This window comes from Mirounga angustirostris, unplaced genomic scaffold (genome assembly GCF_029215605.1).
Source record: "Mirounga angustirostris isolate CCGP_5_RB_7025 unplaced genomic scaffold, mMirAng1.0.hap1 SCAF_9, whole genome shotgun sequence".
In the NCBI taxonomy this organism is placed as follows: Eukaryota; Metazoa; Chordata; class Mammalia; order Carnivora; family Phocidae; genus Mirounga; species Mirounga angustirostris.
In genome coordinates, this window is record NW_026991717.1 from 112,712,189 (window position 1) to 112,739,364 (window position 27,176).

Consider the following 27,176-nt stretch of genomic DNA (forward strand, 5'->3'; position numbering starts at 1 on the left):
TAAAATCTTTTAAAAAAGAGAGAGAAATCTTTAGATGATCAAATGGCGTATCTAGTCCTCCCACAAAGCAAACGTGGATGGCAGGCATTGTAGTGTTTCTCATCATCTTCTTCCAGAACAGGGACATACCCAAAGTTGAAGTGATCTGGAATCTAAATTTTTGTGTTTGGTCCAGAGATCCCGAAAGCCACACAGAACCAAACAAGATCTCAAAATAAATTCAGAGGCACTGCCATCATCATAAGATTTGTTGTAGGACACTCATGAATTTCCCTTAGAACTAAGGACTCAACATTTAGTCATCTCAATTCATCAGATGGCTTGGCTTACTCAGAATCCCCCTTCTCAAGCTGCAGAACATAAAGAAGGGTTTCATAAGCAGCCATTTAATCTTCACCTTACAACTACTCCTGGTCCTACCTTCTGACAGATTTTACATTAGCATCAGCCCTGACCTCACAGTATATAAAACTGCAGAGGGAGAGTTTAACGAACAGTGGCTGGCAAGAGGGAGGAAAAAGCAAGGGCAAGAGGGAGACTGGGATGGCAGTTGCCACAGCAACGGTAACAGTGCTGCAGGAGGGGGTGGGAATACATGCAGGTAAACAGGCAGTCCCCGATGGCAGGAGAGGAAGCTGGGTCGGTGCACTAACTGTTAGGGTGCAAGACCACAAAGCTGGAGGAATGTTAAAGAGGAAAGAGGCAAAGTCTGGAAAAAATCCTAAGCAAAAGAGGGTCTGAAAACAAAAATCACAATTTGTTACCTTCTAGGAAGAACTACTATGCAAACAGTTGAAAACAAGAGACAACAGGGGTGCAAAGGAAAGGGAGAGAAGGCCAACCTGCTGACTGATAAGACACGAAACAGGAAGCCAGCCTGTTTCTCACAGGAGCCGCTCGCTGAGATGTATCCAAACACCAAAGTCCCCTCTAGTTGGCAGTAACAGGAGTGTCTTAGAATAATGGCTTTGAAACTTTTTTTTATAGCAACCCCTTGTAAAGTACATTTTATACTGCATTCCAGTACACCCACATTTTTAGCATAAATTCATTAAACAATACTTACCACCTACTATAATGCTATGCACTGATTTTCTAGTCTATATTTTTTTATTTAATAAATACTTGTAACCATCTAAATTGATTTCATGGCCTACAGAATTATTGAAAGAGCTTCCTACCTTAGCCTCCTTGCTTCCACTCTTGCCCCATGCTTCATTTATCCTGAATAACACAGCCAGAGGGATGCTGAACCATGAGTCAGAACACATCATTCCTTTGCTAAAGATCCTCCAGTGGCTCCCCATTTACATCAAAGAAAAACCAAATTCCTTAGGACACCAATAAAGCCCTAGACAACCACCTCCCAATCCCTGTATCTCTGACCCCACCTCTTAGCACTCTTCCTACCTTACTCTACTTCAGCCACATGATGCCTCCTTACTGATCCCAGAACAAGTCAAGCATGCTTCTGCTTCAGGGTCTGCATTTGCAAATCCTGCAGTCCAGAATGTTCCTCTCCAGATATGTCCATGACTCATTCACTTACCTCTTTATTCAAGTATCCTCCTCAATCAGGCCCTTTCTGATACCCTGTGCAAAAATGCAAGCTCCCCAATTGCCTGCTTTATTTTTCCCTAGTACATCAATCACCATCTTACATACCATATATTTTTATGTATTTACTTTGTTTCTTATTTGTCTTTTCCCACTAGACTACTAGCTTTTATATCTTTTCCCCATATATCCCAAGTGCTTAAATAGTGCCAGACACCTCACAGTCATTTAATAAATAGCTGCTGAATGAATGATCTAATGGATCATGAGAAGCAGTTTGAAAAACCCTGACTTTGGGGCGCCTGGGTGGCTCAGTTGGTTGGGCGACTGCCTTCAGCTCAGGTCATGATCCTGGAGTCCGGGGATCAAGTCCCGCATTGGGCTCCCTGCTCAGTGAGGAGTCTGCTTCTCCCTCTCCCACTCCCCCCTCTTGTGCTCTCTCTCTCTCATTCTCTCTCTCAAATAAATAAATAAAATCTTAAAAAAAAAAAAAAAGAAAGAAAAACCCTGACTTTGAACATTAAAAAGGAAAATGGGCTCCACCACCCAATCTGAGAGGCAAGCCTCAAAGCAGCATAAAATTGGAGAAATAGCAAGAGGCAGAGCGCCTGGGTGGTTCAATCGGTTAATCGTCTGCCTTCGGCTCAGGTCATGATCCCAGACACCGGGATCAAGTCCCACATCTGCTCCCTGCTCAGTAAAGTCTGCTTATCCCTCTGCCTCTGCCCCTTCCCCCTGCTCGTGTGTCCTCTCTCTCTCGATCTCAAATAAATAAAATCTTTTAATAATTAATTAGTTAGTTAATTAAAATAGCAAGAGGCTTGGAGATCATCTAAGTCGAAGTCCTCCTGGACAGGCAAAGAACCGGCCCAACTTGCCAATGACCACCCAGGTTACCCCGTCTTTGTGTCACCACACATCCTTCAAGTAAGTTAAATTCATCTACCTGCCAATAAGTGGCCAACAAGAAGGAAGAGTTTAGCGGGTAGGAAGGTATCTTAATTATATCTTGTACTTTAAAGTGAGGTTCTAATATTTGAAGAACAAAAAGAAAATTAATAATTACATTTGGGGAAGTCAAGTTAAAGAAAATTCATCTGTCAGGTTTCAGAAAGTGAAATTTTGAATTTCAGGTTCTGAATCTACGCCCTATACTATTATATTTATGAATAGATAGTGATAAACATTCAGACTGATGGATGTACAAAGACCAACAAGAAGATATATAAATTAGACTATAGGATTTAGGTAATTTTTATTTTTTATGCCTTTCATTTTATTTTTCTGTTTTTCTACAATAAACATGAATTTTTCCTGTAATCAGTAGAAAATATTATTTTAAAATACCATCTCATACACAGATCCTTTTATCTTTATTTTTTTTTTAAGATTTTATTTATTTATTTGAGAGAGTGAGAGCGCACAAGCGGGGGAGTGGCAGAGGGAGAGGGAGAAGCAGGGTCCCTGCTGAGCAGCGAGCCTGATGCGGGGCTTGATTCCAGGACCCCGAGATCTGGCAGATGCTTAACCAACCGAGCCACCCAGGTGCCCACACACAGAACCTTTTTAACTAGGGGACAGTTTGAGACAGCTTTTAACTAGGAAGACAGCTTTGAGAAAAGTACAAGAGTAGGGAATTTAAAGAGCCTCTTAATGAAAACTTCAAATAATATGCTGCCCCATAGGATTCTGGTACAGATGCTAAGTCTGAAATTAAATCATTAGTTTAAGTTCCGTGATAGTCCAACAAAAATTTTCAGAGTCCTCTGAAAACTGCAGTGTCCCTTACCATCTTTCTCAATGAGAGCAAATACCCCTCCTTTGATAGGTTTCTAAGTACTAAACAGCCTACCTTGGTTAGCACTGAACAGAGTCATCAAGTTAGGTCTGAAACTACACTCAGTTTGACTTCTTTCTGCAGATCCTCCATCCCACTTCCAAAGCACCCATAAATAAATGGCAAGGTCATATTATTAGAATAAAAAACAGATTCAAAACAGTATTTTATGCAGAATCCAGAAATATTTGCAATGTCCTTGGAAAGTCTTCCATACATGGGTAAATTCATGAGTAAATGAAGCCAAAATGATTAGAGTGTACCGAGAAGTCTCTATCTAAAATATGTGACTCACAACAGATAAAATATAAATGATCAAACCTGTTACCACAAAATAAAAAGTTCAAACTATGAAGAATTCACTGAAGGAATTAAATCACAATAGATAACCTTAAAGGACCAACAAGTTCATTAAATTTAGTTTACAAAATGTTTGTGTGTAACACTGTATCATCTAATCCTTACAATAATTCTATGAGGTGGACAGTGGGGATAACATTATTATTCTCATTTGGAGGAAACCAAGGTCCTGAGCAGTTACGTGATTTGGTCCTGAGCACACAAAAGATAAGCAGCAGATACAGGACCAGCAAATTTTTCTGCTTCTTAGCTCAACAAGATTTCACAGAGGGGTGCCTGGGTGGCGCAGTTGGTTAAGTGTCAGACTCTTGGTTTCGGCTCAGGTCATGATATCAGGATCGTGAGATCAAGCCCCCATGTGGGGCTACGCGCTCAGCGCAGAGTCTGCCTGAGTTTCTCTCTCCCTCTCCCTCTGCCCCTCCTACCTCTCTCTCAAATAAATAAATAAATATTAAAAATAAATAAATTGCGAGCAACATACAAGCCGGCCGTATTAGAGAGATGGAAATAAAGTTTCCTTAATGTTGTAATAAATAAATAACAAATAAATTGCAAAACAAAAAACAAGATTTCACAGAATACATGGAGGAGATGGATTATTCCACCCAACCAAGAGAATAGTATCAGATGACAATGCATCAAGACCAGAAGGATTCATCTAAGTCATTCACTTCACACACTTTCCTATAGTTCATTAACTCATTTACTCATGCATGCATTTACTGAATAAACACTTACTGAATACCTGCTAACTACTTTAGATACTGTACTAGGCCAATAGATTCAAAAATGAAATAAGATAAAGGAGACACCCTCAAGAACCAATTAGGGACAAGGAAACCAAAAGTTTCCTTCTATAACGTGAATAGTGTGGTAATAAGGGGAACATGTGCAATGAGAGACATAGGAAGAATATCTACCCTCCACTGAAGAAACAGGGGTGGGAATGGTTACAAACGACTTCCTACAAGAAAAATCAAAGCTAACTCAACAGAATGAGTCAGAGAGTTGACTCAAATTCTTAACTGGCAAAAGAAATGAGATAAATTCAGGTATATTAATATATGGGTAAATTTCCAACACATACTTACGAGTGAAAAACATACATGCATACAGAGACAATGCCATATGTTTTCTATGGGTACATATATAAGTATATAAAAGCAAAAAAAGGGGGGTTCTGGAAGCATATACTACAAACTCCTAACAGTCATTACCCCAGGGGAGGGGGCAGGGGACCAGGACTGGAAGAAGTAGTAGTCAGATGGGACTTCAGCTTTATTGAAAGTTTTAAAAGGAGAACGTTAAGACGGAGTTCGTATTTTTTTAACTTTTAATTTTGAAGTAATTAGAGATTCAGAGGAAGCTGCAAAGAAACATACAAGAAGGTCCTTTGCACCCTTTATCCAGCCTCTCCCAGTGTTACCATCTTACATAACAACAGTACAATACTGGAACCAGAAAATTTACATTAGTACAATCTACAGAGCTTATTCAGATTTTGTCAGTTATACATGCACTCGTTTGTGTGTGTGCATGTTTGTAGCTCTATGCAATTATATCACATGCACGGCTTCATGTAACCACTACAATTAAGATACTTATGTGTACTATCATAAGACTCCCTCATGCTACCCTTGTACAGCCACATTCATCCCCACTCTATCCCCATTGCTAACACCCAGCAACCACGAATCTGTTTTCCATCTCTTCAAATAAATTAGCTTGTGAATGTTATGTACATGGAATCATGCAGTATGTATCCTTTGAGACTGGTAAGTTCGTTTTTAATTTATAAAGGAACTACCAAACTATGTTCCAGAGTGGCTGAACTATTATACATTCCCACCAGCAATGTAGGAGTGATCCAATTTCTTCACATCTTCACTAGCACTACTTGTATTTTAAAAAGCCAAACTAAGAAGTCGGTCAATGTATTTTAAAACAAAAGGAGAGATAAAACTAGACATTTTTAGCTTCCTTATTGATATACCTAACACCATCTATGAAATATTTTTGTAACCAAAAAAAACCCAAAAAACAAAAACAACTACCCACAAAACCCTGAATCAGTTCAAGCCCCTAAATCTAAAACCAATTTATAGGAAAAAATGGGTCAGAAGGAACATGCTAAATGACAGTATAAAAATGCAATCACTATAATCTAAAATGTGAGAAATTCCATAAGATAAATAATACAGTTTCTTTAACAAATAGATTTGCAAGGAAAAAAAGTGAAAGGCAAGAATACTTACAGATTAAAAGAGACTCAGAAGCCATATTAACTAATTGCTTCGTATGAACCCTATCTAAATCCTGATTCATTTGTAGCATTCATGAATCAATTAAGGAAATTTTTTTTTAAGATTTTATTTTTAAGTAATCTCCATACCCAACGTGGGGCTCAAACTCATAATCCCGAAACCAAGAGTTACATGCTCTACCAAATGAACCAGCCAGGCGCCCCAACAATTAAGGAAATTTAAATACTAATTAAATAGATGCAATGATATTAAGAAGTTATTGGTATTTTTTAGGTGTGATAATATTGGGATTATGTTTTTTAAAAGAATTATCTTTGGGCGCCTGGGTGGCTCAGTTGGTTAAGCGACTGCCTTCGGCTCAGGTTATGATCCTGGAGTCCCGGGGTCGAGTCCCGCATTGGGCTCCCTGCTCGGTGGGGACTCTGCTTCTCCCTCTAACCCTCCTCCCTCTCATGCCCTCTGTCTCTCATTCTCTCTGTCTCAAATAAATAAATAAAATCTTTTAAAAAAAAAATTAAAAAAAATAAAAGAATTATCTTTTTATGGAAAGTAATTTGGCAGTTCCTCAAAAAGTTTAACATAGGATTACCATATGACCCAGCAATTCCACTCCTAGGTATATACCTGAAAGAACTGAAAACAGGTACTCCAAACAAATACTTATTCATGAATGTTAATAGTAGCACTATTCATAATACCAAAAAGTTTATACAACTTAAATGTGTATCAATGGGTGATTAACAAAATGTGGTATATCCATACAATAGAATATTATCCAGCCATAAAAAGGAATGAAGTACTGATACATGCTACAATGTGGATGAATCTCAAAAAACATGATGGTAAGTAAAAGAAGCCAGACCAAAGGTCACATAGTGTATGAAATATCTGGAACAGGTAAATCCATAGAGACAGAAAGCAGATCGATGGTAGCCAGAAGCTACCAAGAGAAAAGTATTCTGGGGAGTCATGGCATAAAGGGTATGAGTTTTACTTTAGGATGATGAAAATGTTTTGGAACTAGATAGAGGTGGTGGTTGTAAAACATTGTGAATGTGCTACATGCTGCTGACTTTTTCACTTTCAAATGGTTAATTTTATGTTATGTGAATTTTACCTCAATTTAAAAAAGAATTATCTTTCAGAGATACATATTATTTACAGAGAAATGATATGTTATGGAAATCGATTCAAAATCATTGGGAAGGGAGGTCACAGATGAGGAATAAATGAAACAAGATTGTCCATGGGTTAATTACTGAAGCTGAGTGATAGGTATATTAGAACTCATTTTATTATTATTTAGATCTAAAATTTTTTTACCATAAAAAGTTTTTTTAAAAAGAGGAAAGTCAAGATTTGATTTTACAACAAGAAAGTCCACTTGATTTAGGGATTTGACATCACTTCCTTCTGAATAGCAAGACTTGAGGAATATTAAAGGAAGAATATGAACTGGTACATGCTTCCAGAACTCCCATCCATTCACGAGACATTCCCCAGATATTCTGAAGTCTCTTGTTATAAAAGGCACATTTGTGCTTTGTGCAAAGGAATGGACATGGGGAAGCTCTGGTCTAAAGTTCAAGTCCAAAGACTTGAACACAGAAATAAATTCAACACGGACCTTTTAATAACCACAGCTCCCATCTTGCAGGATATGCAAAGTTGCTAAACCATCTGGAATATCTGTTGCAAATGGCAGATTCACAGGTCCTGCCTCAGGTCTTAACAATTCAATCTCTGGATCTGTGCTCCAGGAAGGAGCATTTTAACAAGATTCCCAGGTGATTCTGATGCCCTCTAAAGTTTGAGAACCTCTGGGTTAGGATACCAGGGCCCTGGTGTGTTCCAACAGACAAAGCTGATTCTAGAGCTCCACCTCGTGGCCTAGACAGCAACTTCACCAGAATCCCTAGTTTCCCCACAGAACTCTGACAGGCAGTCAAAACCCAGGAAGAACCCTTCCAACCAACCTTCCCTAGGAATTTATTCCTACAACATTTTGATCCATGCCATTACACTCAAGGAATTAACAGGTCCAGAAAACATTACAGAAAGCTTGCTTTGAAAATACAGACTATTTGGGGATAAGTATAAAACTGCATTCATTCAATATTTACTGAAGGTACACAATAGTCTAAGTGCTGTGCTAGGCTCTGGAGATTAGAGAAAATAAAACATGGCCCTGTCCTTAAAAATCCATAGGAAAACATGACACGTAATAGTACAGATCAGGACAAGCACTTCATTTCTGAGAAGCAATTCCTGGGTACTGGGAAGGAAATAAAAAATATAATACCTGTCTAGCTGGAGATAAACCCTCATATTAAAAGATCACTAATGATGGCAAAAGCAGCAACTGAGCCAAGGAACATGCATGCCACAGACCGTAAGTACTTTACAGAGACTCCGAGTAGAGATCCCTTCCTGAAGAAGAGAAAGCTTCATTCATTGGCACATATTCTGTGCCCAAACTGCTAGGTGCCAGGGACACAGTGAGTAAAGGAAGCTTTTTTCCCCCTTCTTTTCAGAGTACCATTCATTCATTCATTCATTCATTCATTTGTGTGTATTTATGTATTTATTATGTTCAATTAGCCAGCATATAGTACATCATTAGTTTTTTTTATTATGTTCAGTTATCTTTAGTTTTTGATGTAGTGTTCAATGATTCATTAGTTGCGCATTAACACCCAATGCTTAAGAATATGTAACAGGGGGTTCCTGGGTGGCTCAGTCGGTTAAGCGTCTGCCTTCGGCTCAGATCATGATCCCAGGGTCCTGGGATTGAGCCCTGAGTCAGGTTCCCTGCTCAGTGGGGAGTCTGCTTCTCCTTCTCCCTCTGCCCCTCTCGCCTGCTCGCACGTCTCTCTTTCTCTCGCTCTCTCTCAAATAAATAAAATCTTAAAAAAAAAAAAAAAGTATGTTAACAGGGAGCAAGGATGCTTTTCCTGATGAGTTACCGTTTGATTGTGGACCTTGAAAGGTAACTAAAATTTGGATAGACAAAGAGAAGCAAGAAAGTAAGAGAAATCCTCCTCTATGTCTGTTTGTATTTGGAAGAGAGTATAAGGGGAGAGAGTACAAGGGGAGAGAAAAGGGACACTGGCACCAGAGAAGGAGCAGATTGCTTGCTGAAAGAGTTATTTTATCCAGTAAAGTAGGTCATATATTCATTCCAAAAAACATTTTCTTAGAGCATCCGACATATAGATTCTGGGCATATGGCCATGAACAAAGATAACAAGAATCCACTACAGCCCCCAGGTAGGGGAATGGCAAGAGTGATGTTTAAGGATATGTGCTATATGGCAGAAGCAAGAGGCAAGTTAAGAAGCCAGTGTAGCCAGTCCCTTCTGGAAATAGTGCTATGGGCCTGAGATGGAGCCGGGGCTTTCAGAACTGAAAATAGTGGCCAGGCACTAACATGCAGCAAGGCTGGGTATGGCAGAGGGACAGAGAGACAGAAGAGGAAAATGGGACTCTGGGATTGGGCCAGGATGACTGTGGGAGTGACAGTGACATTGATAAAAACAAACAAGAAAGGAATACAGTTCTAGGGAGAAAACATGCATTTATTACAGGTTTTGGTGGATGGAACACTTATCTGAGTATGGTATATGTATGTAAAGATGGGTGAGTGGGGAGTCAAACAGAGAAAGACATGTATCATATGACCTCACTGATATGAGGAATTCTTAATTGCAGGAAACAAACTGAGGGTTGCTGGAGTGGGGGGTGGGGTGGGAGAGATGGGGTGACTGGGTGATAGACACTGGGGAGGGTATGTGCTCTGGTAAGCGCTGTGAATTGTGCAAGACTGTTGAATCTCAGATCTGTACCTCTGAAACAATGCAATATACGTTAAGAAAAAAAAAAAAGAAGAAGAAGAAGGTAGCAGGAGGGGAAGAATGAAGGGGGGGAAATCGGAGGGGTAGACGAACCATGAGAGATGATGGAATCTGAAAAACAAACTGAGGGTTCTAGAGGGGAGGGGGGTGGGAGGATGGGTTAGCCTGGTGATGGGTATTGAGGAGGGCACGTTCTGCATGGAGCACTGGGTGTTATGCACAAACAATGAATCATGGAACACTACATCTAAAACTAATGATGTAATGTATGGGGATTAACATAAGAATAAAAAATTAAAAAAAAAAAAAAGATGGGTGAGTGGGGGAAGAAAGAAAAAAAAAAGGAGTGGCTGACCATAAAGCATGTCCCCCAATTAGTGCTAATCATTCTGACAACTAAACTCCAATGGTCCCCAGCTTTCCTCTTGCAGTTTTCTACAACACCATCCAAACTACTGGGTCCTCCTGACTCTCCTCTCCCCGTCTTTAGTCCCTTCAAATCATTCCCTAAAGAACTGGTAATATTGCTACAACCACTGGAATCACAGGGAAGGCAAATACCCATGTGAAGATAATAGTGACCTTGGAATTTTTTTTTTTTTTAAAGATTTTATTTATTTATTTGAAAGAGAGAGACACAGCGAGAGAGGGAACACAAGCAGGGGGAGTGGGAGAGGGAGAAGCAGGCTTCCCGCGGAGCAGGGAGCCCGATGCGGGGCTCGATCCCAGGATCCCGGGATCATGACCTGAGCCGAAGGCAGACGCTTAACCGACTGAGCCACCCAGGCGCCCCGACCTTGGAATTTTTAAATGTATTTTAAATACATTAAATAGGGACGCCTGGGTGGCTCAGTCAGTTAAATGTCTCCCTTCCGCTCAGGTCACGATCCCAGATTCCTGGGATCAAGTCCCGCATCAGGCGCCCTGCTCAGCGGGGAGCCTGCTTCTCCCTCTGCCTGCCACTCCCCCTTCTTGTGTGCCCTTGCTCTTGCTCTGACAAATAGATATAATTTAAATAAATAAATACATTATATATACTTTAAATAATAAAGTGCACTAATTCTAAGTATATAGCTCAATATTTTTTTTTTTGCTCAATAATTTTTTTACTAAAGTATATATCCATGGAACTACCACCCAGATATAAAACCGTGGAAGCTTCCCTCATGCCTCCCTAAGTCAACACCCTTCCCAAATGTCACCACTATTCTGACTTCTCTAACTGCCTGTTCCTGAACATCATACACTTTTGCATCTCTCTGGCTGCTTTCATTCAACATTATGACTGTGAGATTCAGCTACATCCAAGTGTGTACCTATAGTTCATTCTTTTTATGTCTATGTGCTATTCCACTGTGTGGCTATTCTGCAGTTTATTTATCCATTCTCCTTCAATGGTCATTTGTGTTGTTTCCAGCTTTTGGCTATTATGAATAAAGCATCTGTGAATATTACTGTACACATCTTTGGTGGAAGTCCATACTCATTTCTCTTAGATATACCTAAGGGTGAGATTGCTGGGTCATGGAGTCACATGTTGAGTTTTAGCAGATGTTAACAAAGAGTTTTCCCAAGTGGTTGTACCAATTTACCCTCACCTAAAATGTATGAGAATTTCAGTTGCTCCACACCCTTGTACAACTTGGTACTATCAGTCTCTTTAATTTGAACCATTCAGGATGTATAGTGATAACTTACTGTGGTTTTAATTTGCACTGCCCTCAGGAGTAATGAAACTCAATACCTTTCAAATGTTTACTAGCTATTTGGTATATCTTCTTTTGTGCAGCACCTATCCAACATTTCTGCTCATTTTAAAAGTTTTATTTTACTTACTGATTTACAGTTCTATTAGGATAGATTCTATAGATAGGAATTCTTGTTCAATACATGTATGATGAATAATTTTTTCCCAGATTATGGCTTATCTTTTGGCTCATCTTTTCACTTCACAGTGTCTTTGATGAACCAAAGTTCTTAATGTGAATGAAATCCAATTTATCATCTTTTTTCTTTCATGTAGAGTCCATTTTGGGTCATGTTTTAGAAATCTTTGTCTAGGGGCGCCTGGGTGGCTCAGTCATTAAGTGTCTGCCTTGGGCTCAGGTCATGATCCCAGCGTCCTGGGATCGAGCCCCACATCGGGCTCCCTGCTCAGCGGGAAGCCTGCTTCTCCCTCTCCCACTCCCCCTGCTTGTGTTCCCTCTCTCACGTCTCTCTCTCTGTCAAATAAATAAATTAAATCTTTAAAAAAAAAAAAAGAAAGAAAGAAATCTTTGTCTACCCTAATGGCCTTGCATTCTGGTCTGGACAGCCTCATTCTTTAAAGTTTCAACAAGCATCAGAGCATGAGCAACTTTTCCAGCCTCTGAAGCTGTACCCTGAGCTCCATAATAGTATAAGCAACCCTCAAAATGCAATGTGGTGGAGATGGTCTGGTTTGCTCAGAAGGCAAGGATTTACACTTAATTTGGTCTCTACAGAAGAAGGATTGACAGAGGCCCTGCAAAACAGACATCTAACCTAGAGGCCCCCAAAGCCAGGTGAGGTCCTGAGAGCAATTCCTTTTTGATAGTAGGAATTTGCACTCATTGCCCATTTTCAGATGTGTCATTTACACACCACGTGAAAGCACCATCTTATAAGGTAAGTCTTTACAGAATTCCTGGCTTGCCCTAGTTTGATGGTTGAGTGGGAAAGAATCACTCTATTATCCTTGTCAAAGCAAGACTATTACCTGTCATAGAACTTACAGTTTCTGACAGAAAGTGACAGAAATTAAAGATATGAGAAGGGAGAGAGGTGGTGAGTGAGCAGTCAGCTGAAACAGGGAATGAAAAGGGTGAGACAAGCAGAGTAACAGCAGGGGAATCTTTACTTTTTCTGAACTCCCTCGATGTTAAAGGATGGCAGATCTGAAACCTGCTCAGAGGCCACTGCACCAGTCCAAGCAAGACATTAACTGGGATGTTGGCAGTGACAAAGAACAGGATGGTTGTAAAAAGACATCAGCAGAAATAACCCGCATGAAAGGAATGGCACCTTATCCAAACATGCAATGTCTATTTGTGTATGTGAAGTTTTTTCTCTTACCTAGTTCACCCTATGGCCCACTCATTACCACTCTGATCCCTAAAGCAGACCTTTCAAACTCCGATGTCTATAGGGCCAGGCAAGTAATGGAAATGAAGGAAGCACCCCTGGATTAAGACATCAAGGAGTGGTGGAACATGTCTGGAAGATTTGAGGAGGAACTCATGACAGCTTCAGCTGACTGTTGCCATATGAGAAGAAAGATCCAATGATACCAGACCTTTTGACTTTTTCAAGAGGTGCTAGAAATTATGATTTTTCTGTGTAATTTCCCAAACACTATTAATGATGTAGGCCAAGCAAAATGTCTCTGTGGGTTGAATTTGACCTATGGGCAGCTAGTTTACAACCTCGGCTCTAAAGCTTTAGAGCAAAATAAATAGTTATGTGCAGGTTTCCAGGATTAGAAGAGCAAGAAACTTGGAAGGCCAGCATGTAGACAGGGGCTGGACCAGGAGACAGTGAAAAGGGGTTTAACTTTCAGAGGCAGATGTCTAAAGGACTCAGACTTCAGAGTTGGACATATCTGTAATGGAAAAAATGGAGGAATTCTGACAAAGTTCTATTGCAAGGAAGCACAAATGAAAGAGAACTAGAATGTATAGGGGCCTGATGTGCTTTAAAAGAGGGGGTGGGACGCCTGGGTGGCTCAGATGGTTAAGCGTCTGCCTTCGGCTCGGGTCATGGTCCCAGGGTCCTGGGATCAAGTCCCGCATCGGGCTCTCTGCTCCTTGGGAGCCTGCTTCTCCCTCTGCCTCTCTCTCTCTCTCTCTGTCTCTCATGAATAAATAAATAAAATCTTTAGAAAAAAAAAAAAGAGGGGGTGGACATGATACACTCATACACACACAAGCTATTTCAACTCTCTGTGCGTTGATATCCTTATCATTAAAATAAAAACAATAGAACCTACTTCACAGGGCTGTCATAAGGACCAAATAAGGAACTGTTCATAAAATTGTCATTATCCCTTGCAAGTAATGCTTAATAAATGTTAGCTATTATTTATTATCATGAGGCACTGAGAGGTGAAGTGACTTACTCAAGATCACACGGCTATTAAGGTATACTACCTGGATGTGTGTAGCCAGTATGATGGCTTTAGATCCTGCGCTCTAAACCACCAAGCTCTTCTGCCTCCCCTTACCTTACTGGGATGGTTTCTTCTTCAGCTGTACAATGAGGAAGTCAGATCAGATGATAACTAAAGTCCCCTCTAGAGCTGACATTTTATTCTACCAGCCAGCCCTCTAATCAACTTATTTCAGGGAAGGAGTGGGGCACACATGACCCACTCACACTCCTACAGACTACCAACCTAAAGTAGAGAGGTACAGCTTAGGCTTGGGGTAGGCTCAAGAAACCATTTCAGCATGGAACAATCCATAGGTTAAGCCAGGAAGAAAAATGTGCTCCGTGTGAGGCCCCCTTATTGATCTATGACGATTATATTTGTTTCTAGGACACCAGTAGGCCTCCTGAGTAGGCCCAGAATTCACTCATATGCCCAAGCTATTACAGGCTGAAAATTGCTTATAAGCCTGCTAAGGTACCACAGTAGGTTCTAAATCTAGAATCGTTAGTACACTGAACAACTTTTTCCTCTTGGGGGCCAAAGGTATCTATGAGAACCTAGTAAAAACTCTCTCCCAATCCCTAGAAAAAACTGACATGTGTGCTCAGTCAAATACACAAACACACAATTTTACCTGCAATTTCAAGGGGTTCTCAAATTTCCTAAAATATTTCTGTAGACTTTAAGTATCCCTTGGAACAGATCTACCTTGTTCCAGGGTTATCCTCCCAGGGGATTCAGAAGTGCCCCAAGATCTAGATTGAGGTTTCTAGGTAGCTGTTTTCAGGAGACAAATCACCTATTGCAACTCAGCATAATCAATCCTGCATGGAAAAGACAAAGGGCCCCCTCTTCCTCTCCCACACGAATTTATAATGAGAGAATTCAAACAGAAAATATCTGTAATTTAATCCCAAAATACCAGCAGATGAAGAATAGGACCCCAAGAATATTTCATGCCCCTTGTCTGCTTCACTCCCATAGAACCACAAAGAACCTTAGAAGAGTTGAAAGAAACAGGTAAAAACATCCTAGTCCACTATGCTCCTCCTTTTAGTCCAAGAAAGGAATCAGTCAAGATTATCAATTAACCTTATTAGATGACTTTTCTCCCATATGGGCTTTGAAAACTACAGGTTACCAAAGAAACCATATAACCTCACTCATAATTAAAGACATAATCAAAACAGGAAGGTAACATTTCCCCCCACAAGACAGTATAAGTATAGACAAGGGTCTGGACAAATGTGTAGTCTCATGCATAGTTGGTAGGTTTGTAAATCAGTGTAGCCTTTTGTGGTGGCAAGACAATGTGACAGTTTTTATCAAAAATATAAAAGCATAGGGGCGCCTGGGTGGCTCAGTTGGTTAAGCGACTGCCTTCGGCTCAGGTCATGGTCCTGGAGTCCCGGGATCAAGTGCCGCATCGGGCTCCCTGCTCAGCAGGGGGTCTGCTTCTCCCTCTGCCCTCTTCCCTCTTGTGCTCTCTGTCTCTCATTCTCTCTCTCGCAAATAAATAAATAAAATCTTTAAAAAATATATATATATAAAAGCATACACCCTTTGATGCAGCAATTTCCTACAGATATTTTTGCAAAGGTAGGCCAGGTGCTATGCAACCAAGCTCAATATAGCACTGTTTATAACGCCCACTGGAAACAAGAAGTCCTGGCTATTGGATACACCATATAAATGGAGTATCATGTAGCCATTAAAAGAATGTGCTAGAGGGGGCACCTGGCTGGCTCAGTCAGTGGGGCATATGACTCTTGATCTCAGGGTTGTGAGTTCAAGCCCCATGTTGGGTGAAGAGATTACTCAAAAATGAAATCTTAAAAAAAAGAAAAAGAACATGCTAGATCTGTAAGTATTGATAGGAATAAAGCTCCAATACATATTAATTGAAAAAAGTAGTTGAAAACGGTGGGTATTAATACATGGTTCCTTTAGCCTAAAGTTTTTAAAGGATAGATATACATGCTAGTATGTGTATTAAATTATGTTCTAATACATAAGAAACTGTTCATTATAGTTACCTTTGGAGAGTGACTAGAGACCAAGAATAAGAACCATACTGATGTACAAACATGTACAAAATGTAAGTAACAGATATAATCTGGAGATGAGATTTTTTTTCTTTTTTCTTTTTTTTTTTTGGTTTGTTTCGTTATACTTCTCTGGATATAAACCTTAAATCTGCATGGAGCACTGGGTGTTATACGCAAACAATGAATCACAGAACACTACATCAAAAACTAATGATGTACTGTATGGTGACTAATATAATAAAAAAATAAAATAAAATAAACCTTAAATCTAATAAATGTTACTTTAAAAATAAAACAATAGGGCGCCTGGGTGGCTCAGTCATTAAACGTCTCCCTTCAGCTCAGGTCATGGTCTCAGGGTCCTGGGATCGAGCCCCGCATCGGGCTCCCTGCTCGGCGGGAAGCCTGCTTCTCCCTCTCCCGCTCCCCCTGCTTGTGTTCCCTCTCTCACTATGTCTCTCCCTGTCAAATAAATAAAATCTTTAAAAATAAATAAATAAATAAATAAATAAAAATAAAATAATAATCTCACTTAGGTTTTTTTTTTTTTTTAAAGAAGTCATGTTCAGTGAGGAGATAAGTAGAAAGAGAAGGAAAGTCCAAATACAACACACAGTAGGAAACCGCTGGGGGGAAATTAGGAGAATTAAAACACTCACCCTCTCCTCTACTCTCAAGACACTGCTGACAGTATGCACTACTCAAGCTTTCCATTGGAAATGAATAATAGCTCAGGGCCCCACTCCAGTCACTAGCTATTCATTACAATTTTAAGTATGGGAGGTAGTAGGTTGGGAGAAGACTGGCATAGTTAGTCCTGTTCCTGCCCCTTGTAAAATGAATGAGGCAGAACAGCTGTTCTTAAAGAGTCTCGAGTGGCAGAGAATGTTACAGCCGAACACTGGGAAACACAAGCAGGGAATGAGCCTCCCCAAGCACACAGTGCAAAGGCACAATAGGGATCCTGCCACTGTATACATTTCAGTAGGGTGGAGAAGCAAGGGCTGGGTGTATATGCACCAAAGGGCAGGAGAAATCTCTGCTGCCCTACAGAGCCTCAGGGAGCCCTGCTCAACAACAGGAGCACCCCTCTGGCCTATACAGATCTGCTGCAATAGTTCTAGATCCCTCTGACAGCCCCATGGAGAGAATTAGCTAGAACTAAAAATCACCAAGGAAGATAGCCTCTGTACCTAATTGCCCCTTTCATCTGAGGCCCATGAAATAAATCATAACCTCGCTTACTTTCTATGATATACTTCTGCAATATTGCTTTACAAAGTAGGAAGTTACCTCCATGCAGAATTTCCAGAACAGCCGACAATGCATGTAAGTCTTTTATAAAGCAAAGCTAGCTTTAAGTACAGGTGCCATAAAAAGTTGTCCCCCCACCATGGTATTTAGAGAACATGAAAAAGCCTCCTACTCGCCCCCATCCACACACTTCCCTTAATGATGCCTGAAATTCTCCCATTAGTGACTTGTACCATCAAAGATTGTCCTCAGCGTACTCTTTTAATAATGCAAACAGAAGGGAAAACATGTTAGGTCCCTAACACTATAGTGCAGTGGCTCTTAACTTTTATTGTCTTAGCCACTGGTCTCTTTGAGAAACTGAAAAAAGCAAATAAACTCCCTTCATAGAAAAATGCACTTAGATGGGTACATAATATAATTTCCACACAATCTGGGGGATTCCCAGTTCTCCTGAAGCCACGTAGAAATCCCCTCCTGCCTGGAGTTAAGAATCAATGGTTCAGTGGCCATAGTTTGACAAATTCTCCCCCTCCATCTCCTCCATCCCCCCCTGCAAGAGCTCCCAGGCATCTGGGGAACCCTGGACCTAAAGATAGAAGGCAGTACTGAAGGGAGGCTCTCATCTATTTGCCTAGAATTGACTTGTCTAGAGTCAGATTACAATTTATGACTCCCTCAGCAAGGAGTGTGGATTTTTCACACTGCCTGTCTCTTGGGGACAGGGCTCCCCTGGCTTCACAGGCACCGATAAATGTTAGGAGATGGCCAACTGAGAGCAATGGCCAAACAGGTTCTCACAACCCTTGCTGGCTGATCACATTACCTGAGAGTTGAGGCAAGGGCAAGTTTTAACACCATATGAATTAAAGGGGGCTCACCTCTGAGGTTTTCGAATATCCCAGAGTCCCACTCCTTCCTTTGAATTGGCTGTGGCCAATAACCTGGGCTCCACAGGGTTAAACATGACACTGTGAAAAGCTGATGGATAGTTTGCCAGGCAGAAGGGCTCTGTGAATAGAGAAATGACAATCAGCCCCATAGCTCATTCAGCGCCTCTGGGCCAGAGGCAGGCAAAGCAGGAATGTGACCCTGTAGAAACCGGCCCTAGTAGCTGGAGCCCCAAAGCAGTGCATCATCCCAGTAGCCAACCCTGCTCACAAAGACTAGCACACACTCTGTACACACCAAGTCTGAAAACAGCAACTCTAACACATATGAGCAAACTGGAAGCTATAATACTCAGAAACACTGAGTATTCTACCTCTTCAGATCCTGTGACAAAACGGAAATGGTCACAGGAACTAAGAAGGTAAGCTGTTTTACAGTAAGTAAGATTGAATTCCACATGAGCTGAAAAAATTCACAATTACTGGTAGGATTAATGTACCTGCATCCAAATTTATTAGTTTTAGAAATTAAAAGTTTTACAATTACACAAAGATTTAATGAAGACAAAGCAAAACAATGAGAAAATTGAAGGCGAGGAAAAACAATAGCACAGTCTTCCCTTGTCTCTAAATTGCTCCCTAAACTGAAGAGAAAATAGCCTCAGTCTAGAATTTTATCATTTCATTCCCCGTACTGGAATATTACAAAAAGAAAAAAAGAAAAAAAAAAATAGGCACCTAACACTTGAACTCTTACATCCAGCCAGCTCCCAATCAACTTCACTTAGAAACCCTGCATCCCTTTGCCTATGTTAGCAGGCTCCAGGCAAGGAAGGAATCACTCTGCTACCCAGAAGGACATACTCTTGTGCAAAGTGTTTACAAGCAACAGACAGAAAGCACACTCCCCAGTCTAGGATTTCCACGCGGGACACTGCACAGGCCTCTAGGCAGTCCAGACAGAGGAGGCTCTCACCTCCCCAGCACATGGTGACTCAACCACAGCTGCTCCTTGCAGTTACCTTATCTGCCTAACCCCAAGAACAAGCTTTTCTTATAGCCTGAGTCTCTATGATGAGGCACAGGCCAGCACGTTAAATGCTCTGAATACAGAATAATAAAAAGATCCAGATCCTGTCAGACAAGACAGGCAGGAAAGTAATTCTGTGTACACGGGTATGATCATGACAAAGCTGCACCAGAGGTGGGGGCCAGGGAGGCACTGAGGGTAATGTTGGAGGAAAAAGTCTTTGAACACAGGCAGAGTTATAGAATAAATGCTCTATTCAGGAAACGAGCTGAAAAGATGCATTTCCTGAAAAACTTCAGAGAAATTCAACAGAACAACTCTTCATTTTACACTTCAGAAGCCCAAAGAACACATCTGGAGGAGGAACTCACCTGGACAATCCCTCTTAAACAAAGCGTATCTGCCATCATTTTCCGTTTCTATACACATACCTAAAATTAGGACACGAGCACAGAACACCCCCCGTGCGTGTCAGCACCATACAGAGCTGGCTCCTGGGAGCTACCCTCTACAATGAAGTACTGCATCTTCTATTCCTTGGGGCCGCTAAACACCATGGTACGGTGGGGTTTCCGACAGGTCCAAGAGTTTGTGGAGGCTCACAAGCGGCTAGAGAAGGCCTGAGAAAGGTGCCTCACTTCTGGCTTAGGCATAGGATGGGACGTCTACAGACACACATCTGTGCCCCACCATGAGAGTTGCCTCTCCCTTTACATCTCTCCCACTCACATTAGTCACCCAGGTCATTAACTGCCTCTGCAATGAGCCTGACATCAAACTCTCCAACACAGTCCAACAGCCCTTTGACCCTACCTCCATGGGGAGACTCCCGGATGTCCCAGATGAGAACCCGGCCATCATCTGAGGAGCTGGCAAAAATGTTGTCATTCACTGGGCTCACCGACAAGCCATATACTGCATCTTCGTGAGCAAACACATCCAAGGTCTCGCTGCTGAGAGACAGAAAGCAGAGAGAGGCACACAGGCACACACATGCACACAAAGAGTGCAGAGTCCCAGCCCTAGAGTTCCTCACGTGGGACTCTCCCTCATTTCTAGTGCAAAGTCAATCAAGTGAAACCCAAAGGATATTGTATTTCCTTAAAAAGTAGGTACTCAACTTTCAGGTAAAAAAAAATTCTATTAGAAAAACTTTTTATAGATTTCATGGTGAGTTTGTTTTTTTGCACTAAATGAGCACAGCTGAAAGTGACTTGATAGATGAGTTTAGTGTTTTCACTTCCTGCAGAATGTATCTGCTTCTGTAGATTTGGGGGTGGTGCCTGATTTCCAAAAATAAGGGAGCACTTTAAAGTAACCAGATCTGATATCAGCAGGGGAAGAAGAGGGTCGATGTGGCTGCCTGGTATGTGAGCAAGAGCATGGCTCTGGAACCAGGTGGCCATGTTCAGATCCCAGCACCACCTGACCTTAAGTTACCTAACATCCCTAACACCTCAGCTTCCTCATCCACAATGAGACCAGAATAGTACTGCTTCATAAAATCATTGTGAGGGTGAAACTGATGAACACATGCAAAGCACTTAGAATAGTACCTGGCACATAAAGATTAGTTATTATTATGTCGTTGTTTCCTTCTCTTCCAACCTCTCCCTTTAAATTTTCACCTAAAAAGTGTGTAAGTTCATTCCACCTTCACAAATCCTTTTCTTTTTTTTTTAATCAAAATTTTATTTCAAAATTATTACAGAAATCTGTTTCAGAAAAGGACAGCTGGCTTCATGTTATTTCCTTCAAAAAAACGACTACTTTGGTCTAAAGAGATATTTGCCTTTCTTCATATGAAAACCAGAGTCAGTCACCTTCACATACCAACAATCTATTTACCTTTCGACATCATGGAGGATAACTTGCTCGTCATTTCCTGTAAGGGAGAAAAGTAGACATTTGATAATTCCTGCCAAGTGCTACCTGCCCATATCACATGAAATCTTAAAGTTTTCAGAAAGCATATGAGCAAAATCAGTGTTAATATAAATTAGGAGTATTAATTAGAATTAGAAGAAAAGTTTTATAAAAATAACTTCAGAAGGATATAAAGAATTTTTGAAAGCCTAGTAGCAACTAGGTATGTTTCCAAAATGAATTATTCGACAGAATATATATATATATATATATATATATATATATATATAATATAAAAACAACAACAAAAAACTGTGGCCATTAAGAAAAAGAATAGGGGCGCCTGGGTGGCTCAGTCGGTTAAGTGACTGCCTTTGGCTCAGGTCATGATCCTGGAGTCCCGGGATCGAGTCCCGCATCGCATTGAGCTCCCTGCTCGGCGGGGAGTCTGCTTCTCCCTCTGACCCTCCCCCCTCTCATGTGCTCTCTCTCTCTCTCATTAAAAAAAAAAAAAAAAAAATTAAAAAAAAAAAAAAAGAAAAAGAAAAAGAATAAAGGGCGCCTGGGTGGCTCAGTTGGTTAAGTGACTGCCTTCGGCTCAGGTCATGATCCTAGAGTCCCGGGATCGAGTCCCACATCGGGCTCCCGGCTCAGCGGGGAGCCTGCTTCTCCTTCTGACCCTATCCCCTCTCATGCTGTTTCTCTCTCTCTCTCAAAGAAAGAAAGAAAGAAAGAGAATAAAAAGAGTAAATGATCATGGGCAAATTAAATCATTCATCCAAGCTAGCTTTTTTTTTTTTTTTTAAGCAAAACACTCAACTGTGAGACTTAGAATACAGATAATCTATGCCTCTGTTTTTTTAACTATAAAATAGGGATAATTGTACCTACTTTGTAGGGTCATTGCAGAGATACGAGTACATTTGTAAAACCATTCAGAATAGGGCTGAGCACTTAGTAAGTCCCCAATAAATGTTTGCTATTACTCATATCCTTATCATCTCATAGCATTAAAATCTGATGACTTTGTGGTTATAAGTGATGGGAAACTTTTTCTCTTGCATTTTTCTTTATTCCATCAAAGAATCTAAAAATAATACATTCACAATATGTGTAATCCTGCTTTCAAAGGGTTTATATAACGAAACATAAAAACCTGAATATGAAAAGACAAAAGTAAAAAAATTCCCACTCTACACTGAAAGCACAACCAACAGTCACTTAAATAGAAAGTAATAGTAGCAGTAGAGATGTGGCCCGGGACATCTTAAATCCCTGGCTATCAACTCTATTGTGGGTGCATAACAAGTAAATCAAACCCATACTAATGCCTTCTAGGTAACAGGCACAGCTGAGGTGCTAGGGATACTAGAAGAGGAGGAAGATTCTGCCCGACCCTTGAGGAACTCCCAGTTCATCTACACAAACAACTAATAATGACAAAATGGGTTAACTTGTTGTAGTGAAATGCTCTATAATGGGCACACAGATAAAGGAGCAACTGTTTCCTTCAGGAGCAGGTTGAAAGTACATGGCAGAAAAGGAGAATGTTTTTATGGGGAAGAAGACATCTGAACAAAAACTCCAATAACTCAAAACTCTTACCAATGGAAGACTTAGGGGAACTGGTGGGGACTGGACAATTAATCATGATCCATGAAGGAACAGCAAAAGCAAATGATACAAGGGCACCTAAGATGGCAAGTGGTTTAGTGGGCTAGAGTACAAAATGCTGGGGAGGGGGATGAGGCTAGAGAGGTAGACAGAAGTTTACACTTTATCCTGTGGACACTGTGGGGTCAGAGGTTCACACGGTAAAACTTTATTTTTAAAAGAAAACTTGTGGGGCACCCGGGTGGCTCAGTTGGTTAAGCAACTGCCTTCGGCTCAGGTCATGATCCTAGAGTCCCGGGATCGAGTCCCACATCAGGCTCGGCGGGGAGTCTGCTTCTCCCTCTGACCCTCCCCCCCTCATGCTCTCTCTCTCTCATTCTCTCTCTCTCTCTCTCAAATAAATAAATAAATAAATAAATAAATAAATAAATAAAAGAAAACTTGTGATAAATAAGAAGGAGGGTTAGAGACTGGTTGCAGAAATCACAAAGGCCACTGCAACAGTCCAGATAAAAGATAAGAACCTGAACCAGGGCAGTGGGTATAGAAAGAGCGCAGAAACTAAAGGATGAATGTGAGAGGCTTTCAAGTCTAGATGGTGAGTGACAAGATAGGTAAATGAAAGAAAGGAAGGTTTGAGGATGACTTCAAGATTTCTATTAGGCTGACTATGTGGAACTGTCATTTTTATAGTTAAAAGTGCTTCAATATTAGCAGTTTCTTAAAGTTAAACCTAATAGCTTAATCATTAGGTGAATGCTGATAATAACTGAGAAAAGGAATCCAGGGAACAAGAGGAAATATTTGTGCAGGGGAGAAAGACTAATAATTTTGGTTTTAGATCTGCTGCACTTAAATTGCTTTTAGAACACACAGGTAGATATTCCCTGGGAAAATCTGCAGTGCAGAAGAGAGGTCAGGGCTAGAAATGTGGTGGTCAGAAAGGAGTCTGGCTGATAGACAGAAGACATCACCAAGAGGCTGGCTTGAGCACAAGCCATTCCAATTGTACCCTAACACAACGTTTTTCAAACAGGAGCCATCCATGGATCAGGACATCAATTTGAGTCACAACCTTTAAGATCTTTAAAAATGAAATAGAATTTTTTAAAAACCAGAATGTACCACACATAGTAAGGTTAAGTACTATTTTAAGTATGTGTGTGTTTCTGCATGCCAGATTGCAATGTAAAAAGTTTTCTATCGAAAAAGAATGAGAGTGAAGGATCAAAAGAACAAAAGGAAGGAGGGGAGGAAGGACAGAGGAAGGAGAGGAGGAAGGACAGAAGGAAGGAGGGAGGGAGGGAGAAATTGCTCTCATATACCTGTTCGTATTTCTGCTGTAATGCAGAAAAGACAAGCTATGGGAAACCAGTAATTCTACAGCTCAGTGAAATAAAGGAAGAAAAACAAGGAGTTATTTTAGCACTCCTTTATCTAAAATCTCAGCCACAGTGAATTGCCCAAGGTAGAAATCTCCCTTCTTCTCACCTCCAGAGAATACTTTGGTGTTCCCACTGTTGAAAGCCAGGCAAAAAATGTTGGAATGGTGCTCTCCTTTCAGCTGTATGGGCTTGACTCTGGAGTGGATAGCTTGTTCCATGTGCCATAGCAGAACCCGGCGGTCATCTCCTCCTTGAGAGGGGAGTAAGAATCTAGGGTTAAGATGGCTGACACTTCAAGGCCGACACTCAGTTTTGCCAGCCTTGAATCCCATCCTTTCCAAAACTGCAACTCCCCAACACCGTACGATTCTGATGGGGCACATAAACCCAGGACTCTACCCCCTTTAACCATCAGTAGACACATGGTCTCTAAGCCACTCACTTTTTCCCAGGAAAACTTGAACAGACATACAGAAATGGAAAGGGATAAACACCGATATTGAAACCCTCAAAGCCCCCCTATTCCTGACTTTCCAGAGACTCCGTTGTTTAAATATTTCTTCACTTGTGCTGCCTGGGTGGCTCAGTCCGTTGAGCAGCTGCCTTAGGCTCAGGGTCCTGGGATTAAGCCCTGCATTGGGCTCCCTGCTCAGCAGAAAGCCTGCTTCTTTCTCCCTCTGCTGCTCCCCCTGCTTGTGCTCTCTCTCTCTCTGTCAAATAAATAAATAAAATCTCAAAAAAAATTTTTTTAAATAAATAAATATTTCTTTGCTTGCTACCTAAAATCCTTCTATAATGCCCCCCACCACCATTTTTTGTCTAACAGAAGCTGAGTTGAGTTTTTAATGCTTGCAACCAAAGAACTCTATAGTAATATTTCTAGCACACTAGATTTCTCTCCTTGAGGTGATCTCATTGACTAGGGAACAGCATGTAAATGACAACTAAGGAACTGCCTACCACAGCACCATCTAGACAGGGCCTTGCTCTCCTGAAGCCCAGTCCAGCTCTTTCCTCTGCATAACTCACAACAGTCTGAATTAAATGAGCAGACTGTATATACCTACATATATCTAATGGTATTATACTGCATGAGCCAGCTCCTAAAGAATGAGAATATGTATATTCTATGTATTTTTTATATTTGCAGTTGCACTAAAAATGCCTGGAAGGATGAATAACTTTTAATGTTAACAATGATTAACAACGGTTACTATTTTCAGGGAATAGGATTAAAAGAGGGGGAGGGCGCCTGGGTGGCTCAGTTGGTTAAGCGACTGCCTTCGCCTCAGGTCATGATCCTGGAGTCCCGCATCGGGCTCCCTGCTCAGCTGGGGGTCTGCTTCTCCCTCTGACCCTCTTCCCTCTCTTGCTATCTGTCTCTCATTCTCTCTCTCTCAAATAAATAAATAAAATCTTAAAAAATAAAACTAAAAATAAAAGAGGGGGAAAGAACTTTTATTTGATATATTTGGCACTGATTTTTTTATAACACTGATTTTTTATATTATTCTAATAAAATTTTAAGTTACAAAAGGGGCAAAGGGGTGCCTGGGTGGCTCAGTTGTTAAGCATCTGCCTTTGGCTCAGGTCATGATCCCAGGGTCCTGGGATCGAGCCCCACATCAGGCTCCCTGCTCGACGGGAAGCCTGCTTCTCCCTCTCCCACTCCCCCTGCTTGTGTTCCCTCTCTCTCTAATAAATAAAATCCTTAAAAAAAAAAAAAAAAAGGGGCAAACACGAGCAGCAAACCACAGCAATCTCTATACCTCTTCTTCCCCTTGTCCATTCCATACAACAGCCACAAATTATAGCACATCCATATGAGGGCATACCATGCAGCCATGAAATCAGTAAATCTCTAAGAACTAACTTGGAAAGATGTCCAAAGGTCTTTGTTAAGGGGAAATGTAAGGTGTAAAACAATATGTGTACCAAAATCCATTTTGTGTAAAACAAAATTTTAAAAAGCTCCATGACCAAAGGAACCTTGTCAATTTTGTACACTGCGGAGTCCCCAGCACCTAAATGAGTGCCCCCAAAGAGTAGATTTTGAATTAACATGTTCATATTTGCATATCTACGCTTACATTTGCCTATCTATATGGTTATAAAAGAAACTGTTTATAGTGGACACCACCTCCAGGTTAGAGTTGGGAAACTTTTTTTACTGTGGTAAAATACATATAACATGAAAGTTACCATTCTAACCTTTTTTTTTTTTTTAAAGATTTTATTTATTTATTCATGAGAGACAGAAAGAGAGAGAGAGAAGCAGAGGGAGAAGCAGGCTCCCAAGGAGCAGGGAGCCCGATACGGGACTCGATCCCAGGACCCTGGGATCATGACCTGAGCCGAAGGCAGACGCTTAACCATCTGTGCCACCCAGGTGCCCCATTCTAACCATTTTTAAGTATACAATTCAGTGGCATTCAGTATATTTGCACTGTTGTGCAACCATCACCACCATCCATCCCCAGAATCTTTACATCATCCCAACTGAACCTCCATACCCAATAAACAACAACTTCTCCCATCCCCAGTAACCACCACTCTACTTTCTGCCTACATGAATTTAACTGTTCTAGGTAACTCATATAAGTGGAACCACACAATAGTTGTCTTTTTTATTCACTTCGCATAATATCTTCAAAGATCATCCATATTGTAGCATGTTATCAGAATTCCATTCTTTCTTGAGGCTAAATAATATTCCACTATACACACACACCATATTTGTTTATCCATTTATCAACTGATGGATATCTGGGTTGTTTCCACCTTTGGGCTATTGTGAATAATGTTGCTAACAACATGGGCGTACAAGTATCTGTTGAAGTCCCTGCTTTTAATTCTTTTGGGTTTATACTACTGGGAAACTTTTATATTTTAATTTTTACTTTATACCTTCCTATAGTACTTGCCATAAACATATTTCCTTTTATAATAATAAAAAAAATCAAAGAAGATAGAGCGGCTAAGTCAAACTTATTCTCCTTCCCCTAGAAAGAAGTTGCCTTTGCTTCTTTAGTTTCTTCTTTCTTTCATG

At 40.7% G+C, this 27,176-nt stretch overlaps 1 protein-coding gene across 6 annotated transcripts in view; it reads right to left on the reverse strand.

Moving 5' to 3' along the window:
* The window catches only part of DCAF5 (DDB1 and CUL4 associated factor 5), a 97,691-nt gene that overhangs the window by 47,120 nt on the left and 23,395 nt on the right, over window positions 1–27,176 (reverse strand). For 4 of the 6 annotated variants that reach the window (XM_054513754.2, XM_054513752.2, XM_045901078.3 and 1 more), the window contains exons 2-5: window positions 24,234–24,377; window positions 21,111–21,147; window positions 20,076–20,215; window positions 18,224–18,353 (exon numbers count right to left, since the gene is read on the reverse strand). In XM_054513754.2, the coding sequence (XP_054369729.1) occupies window positions 18,224–18,353; window positions 20,076–20,215; window positions 21,111–21,147; window positions 24,234–24,377 (451 nt within the window). The remainder of the gene's footprint in view (window positions 1–18,223; window positions 18,354–20,075; window positions 20,216–21,110; window positions 21,148–24,233; window positions 24,378–27,176) is intronic. The other 2 variants (XM_064571235.1, XM_064571236.1) reach the window with 1 other exon arrangement.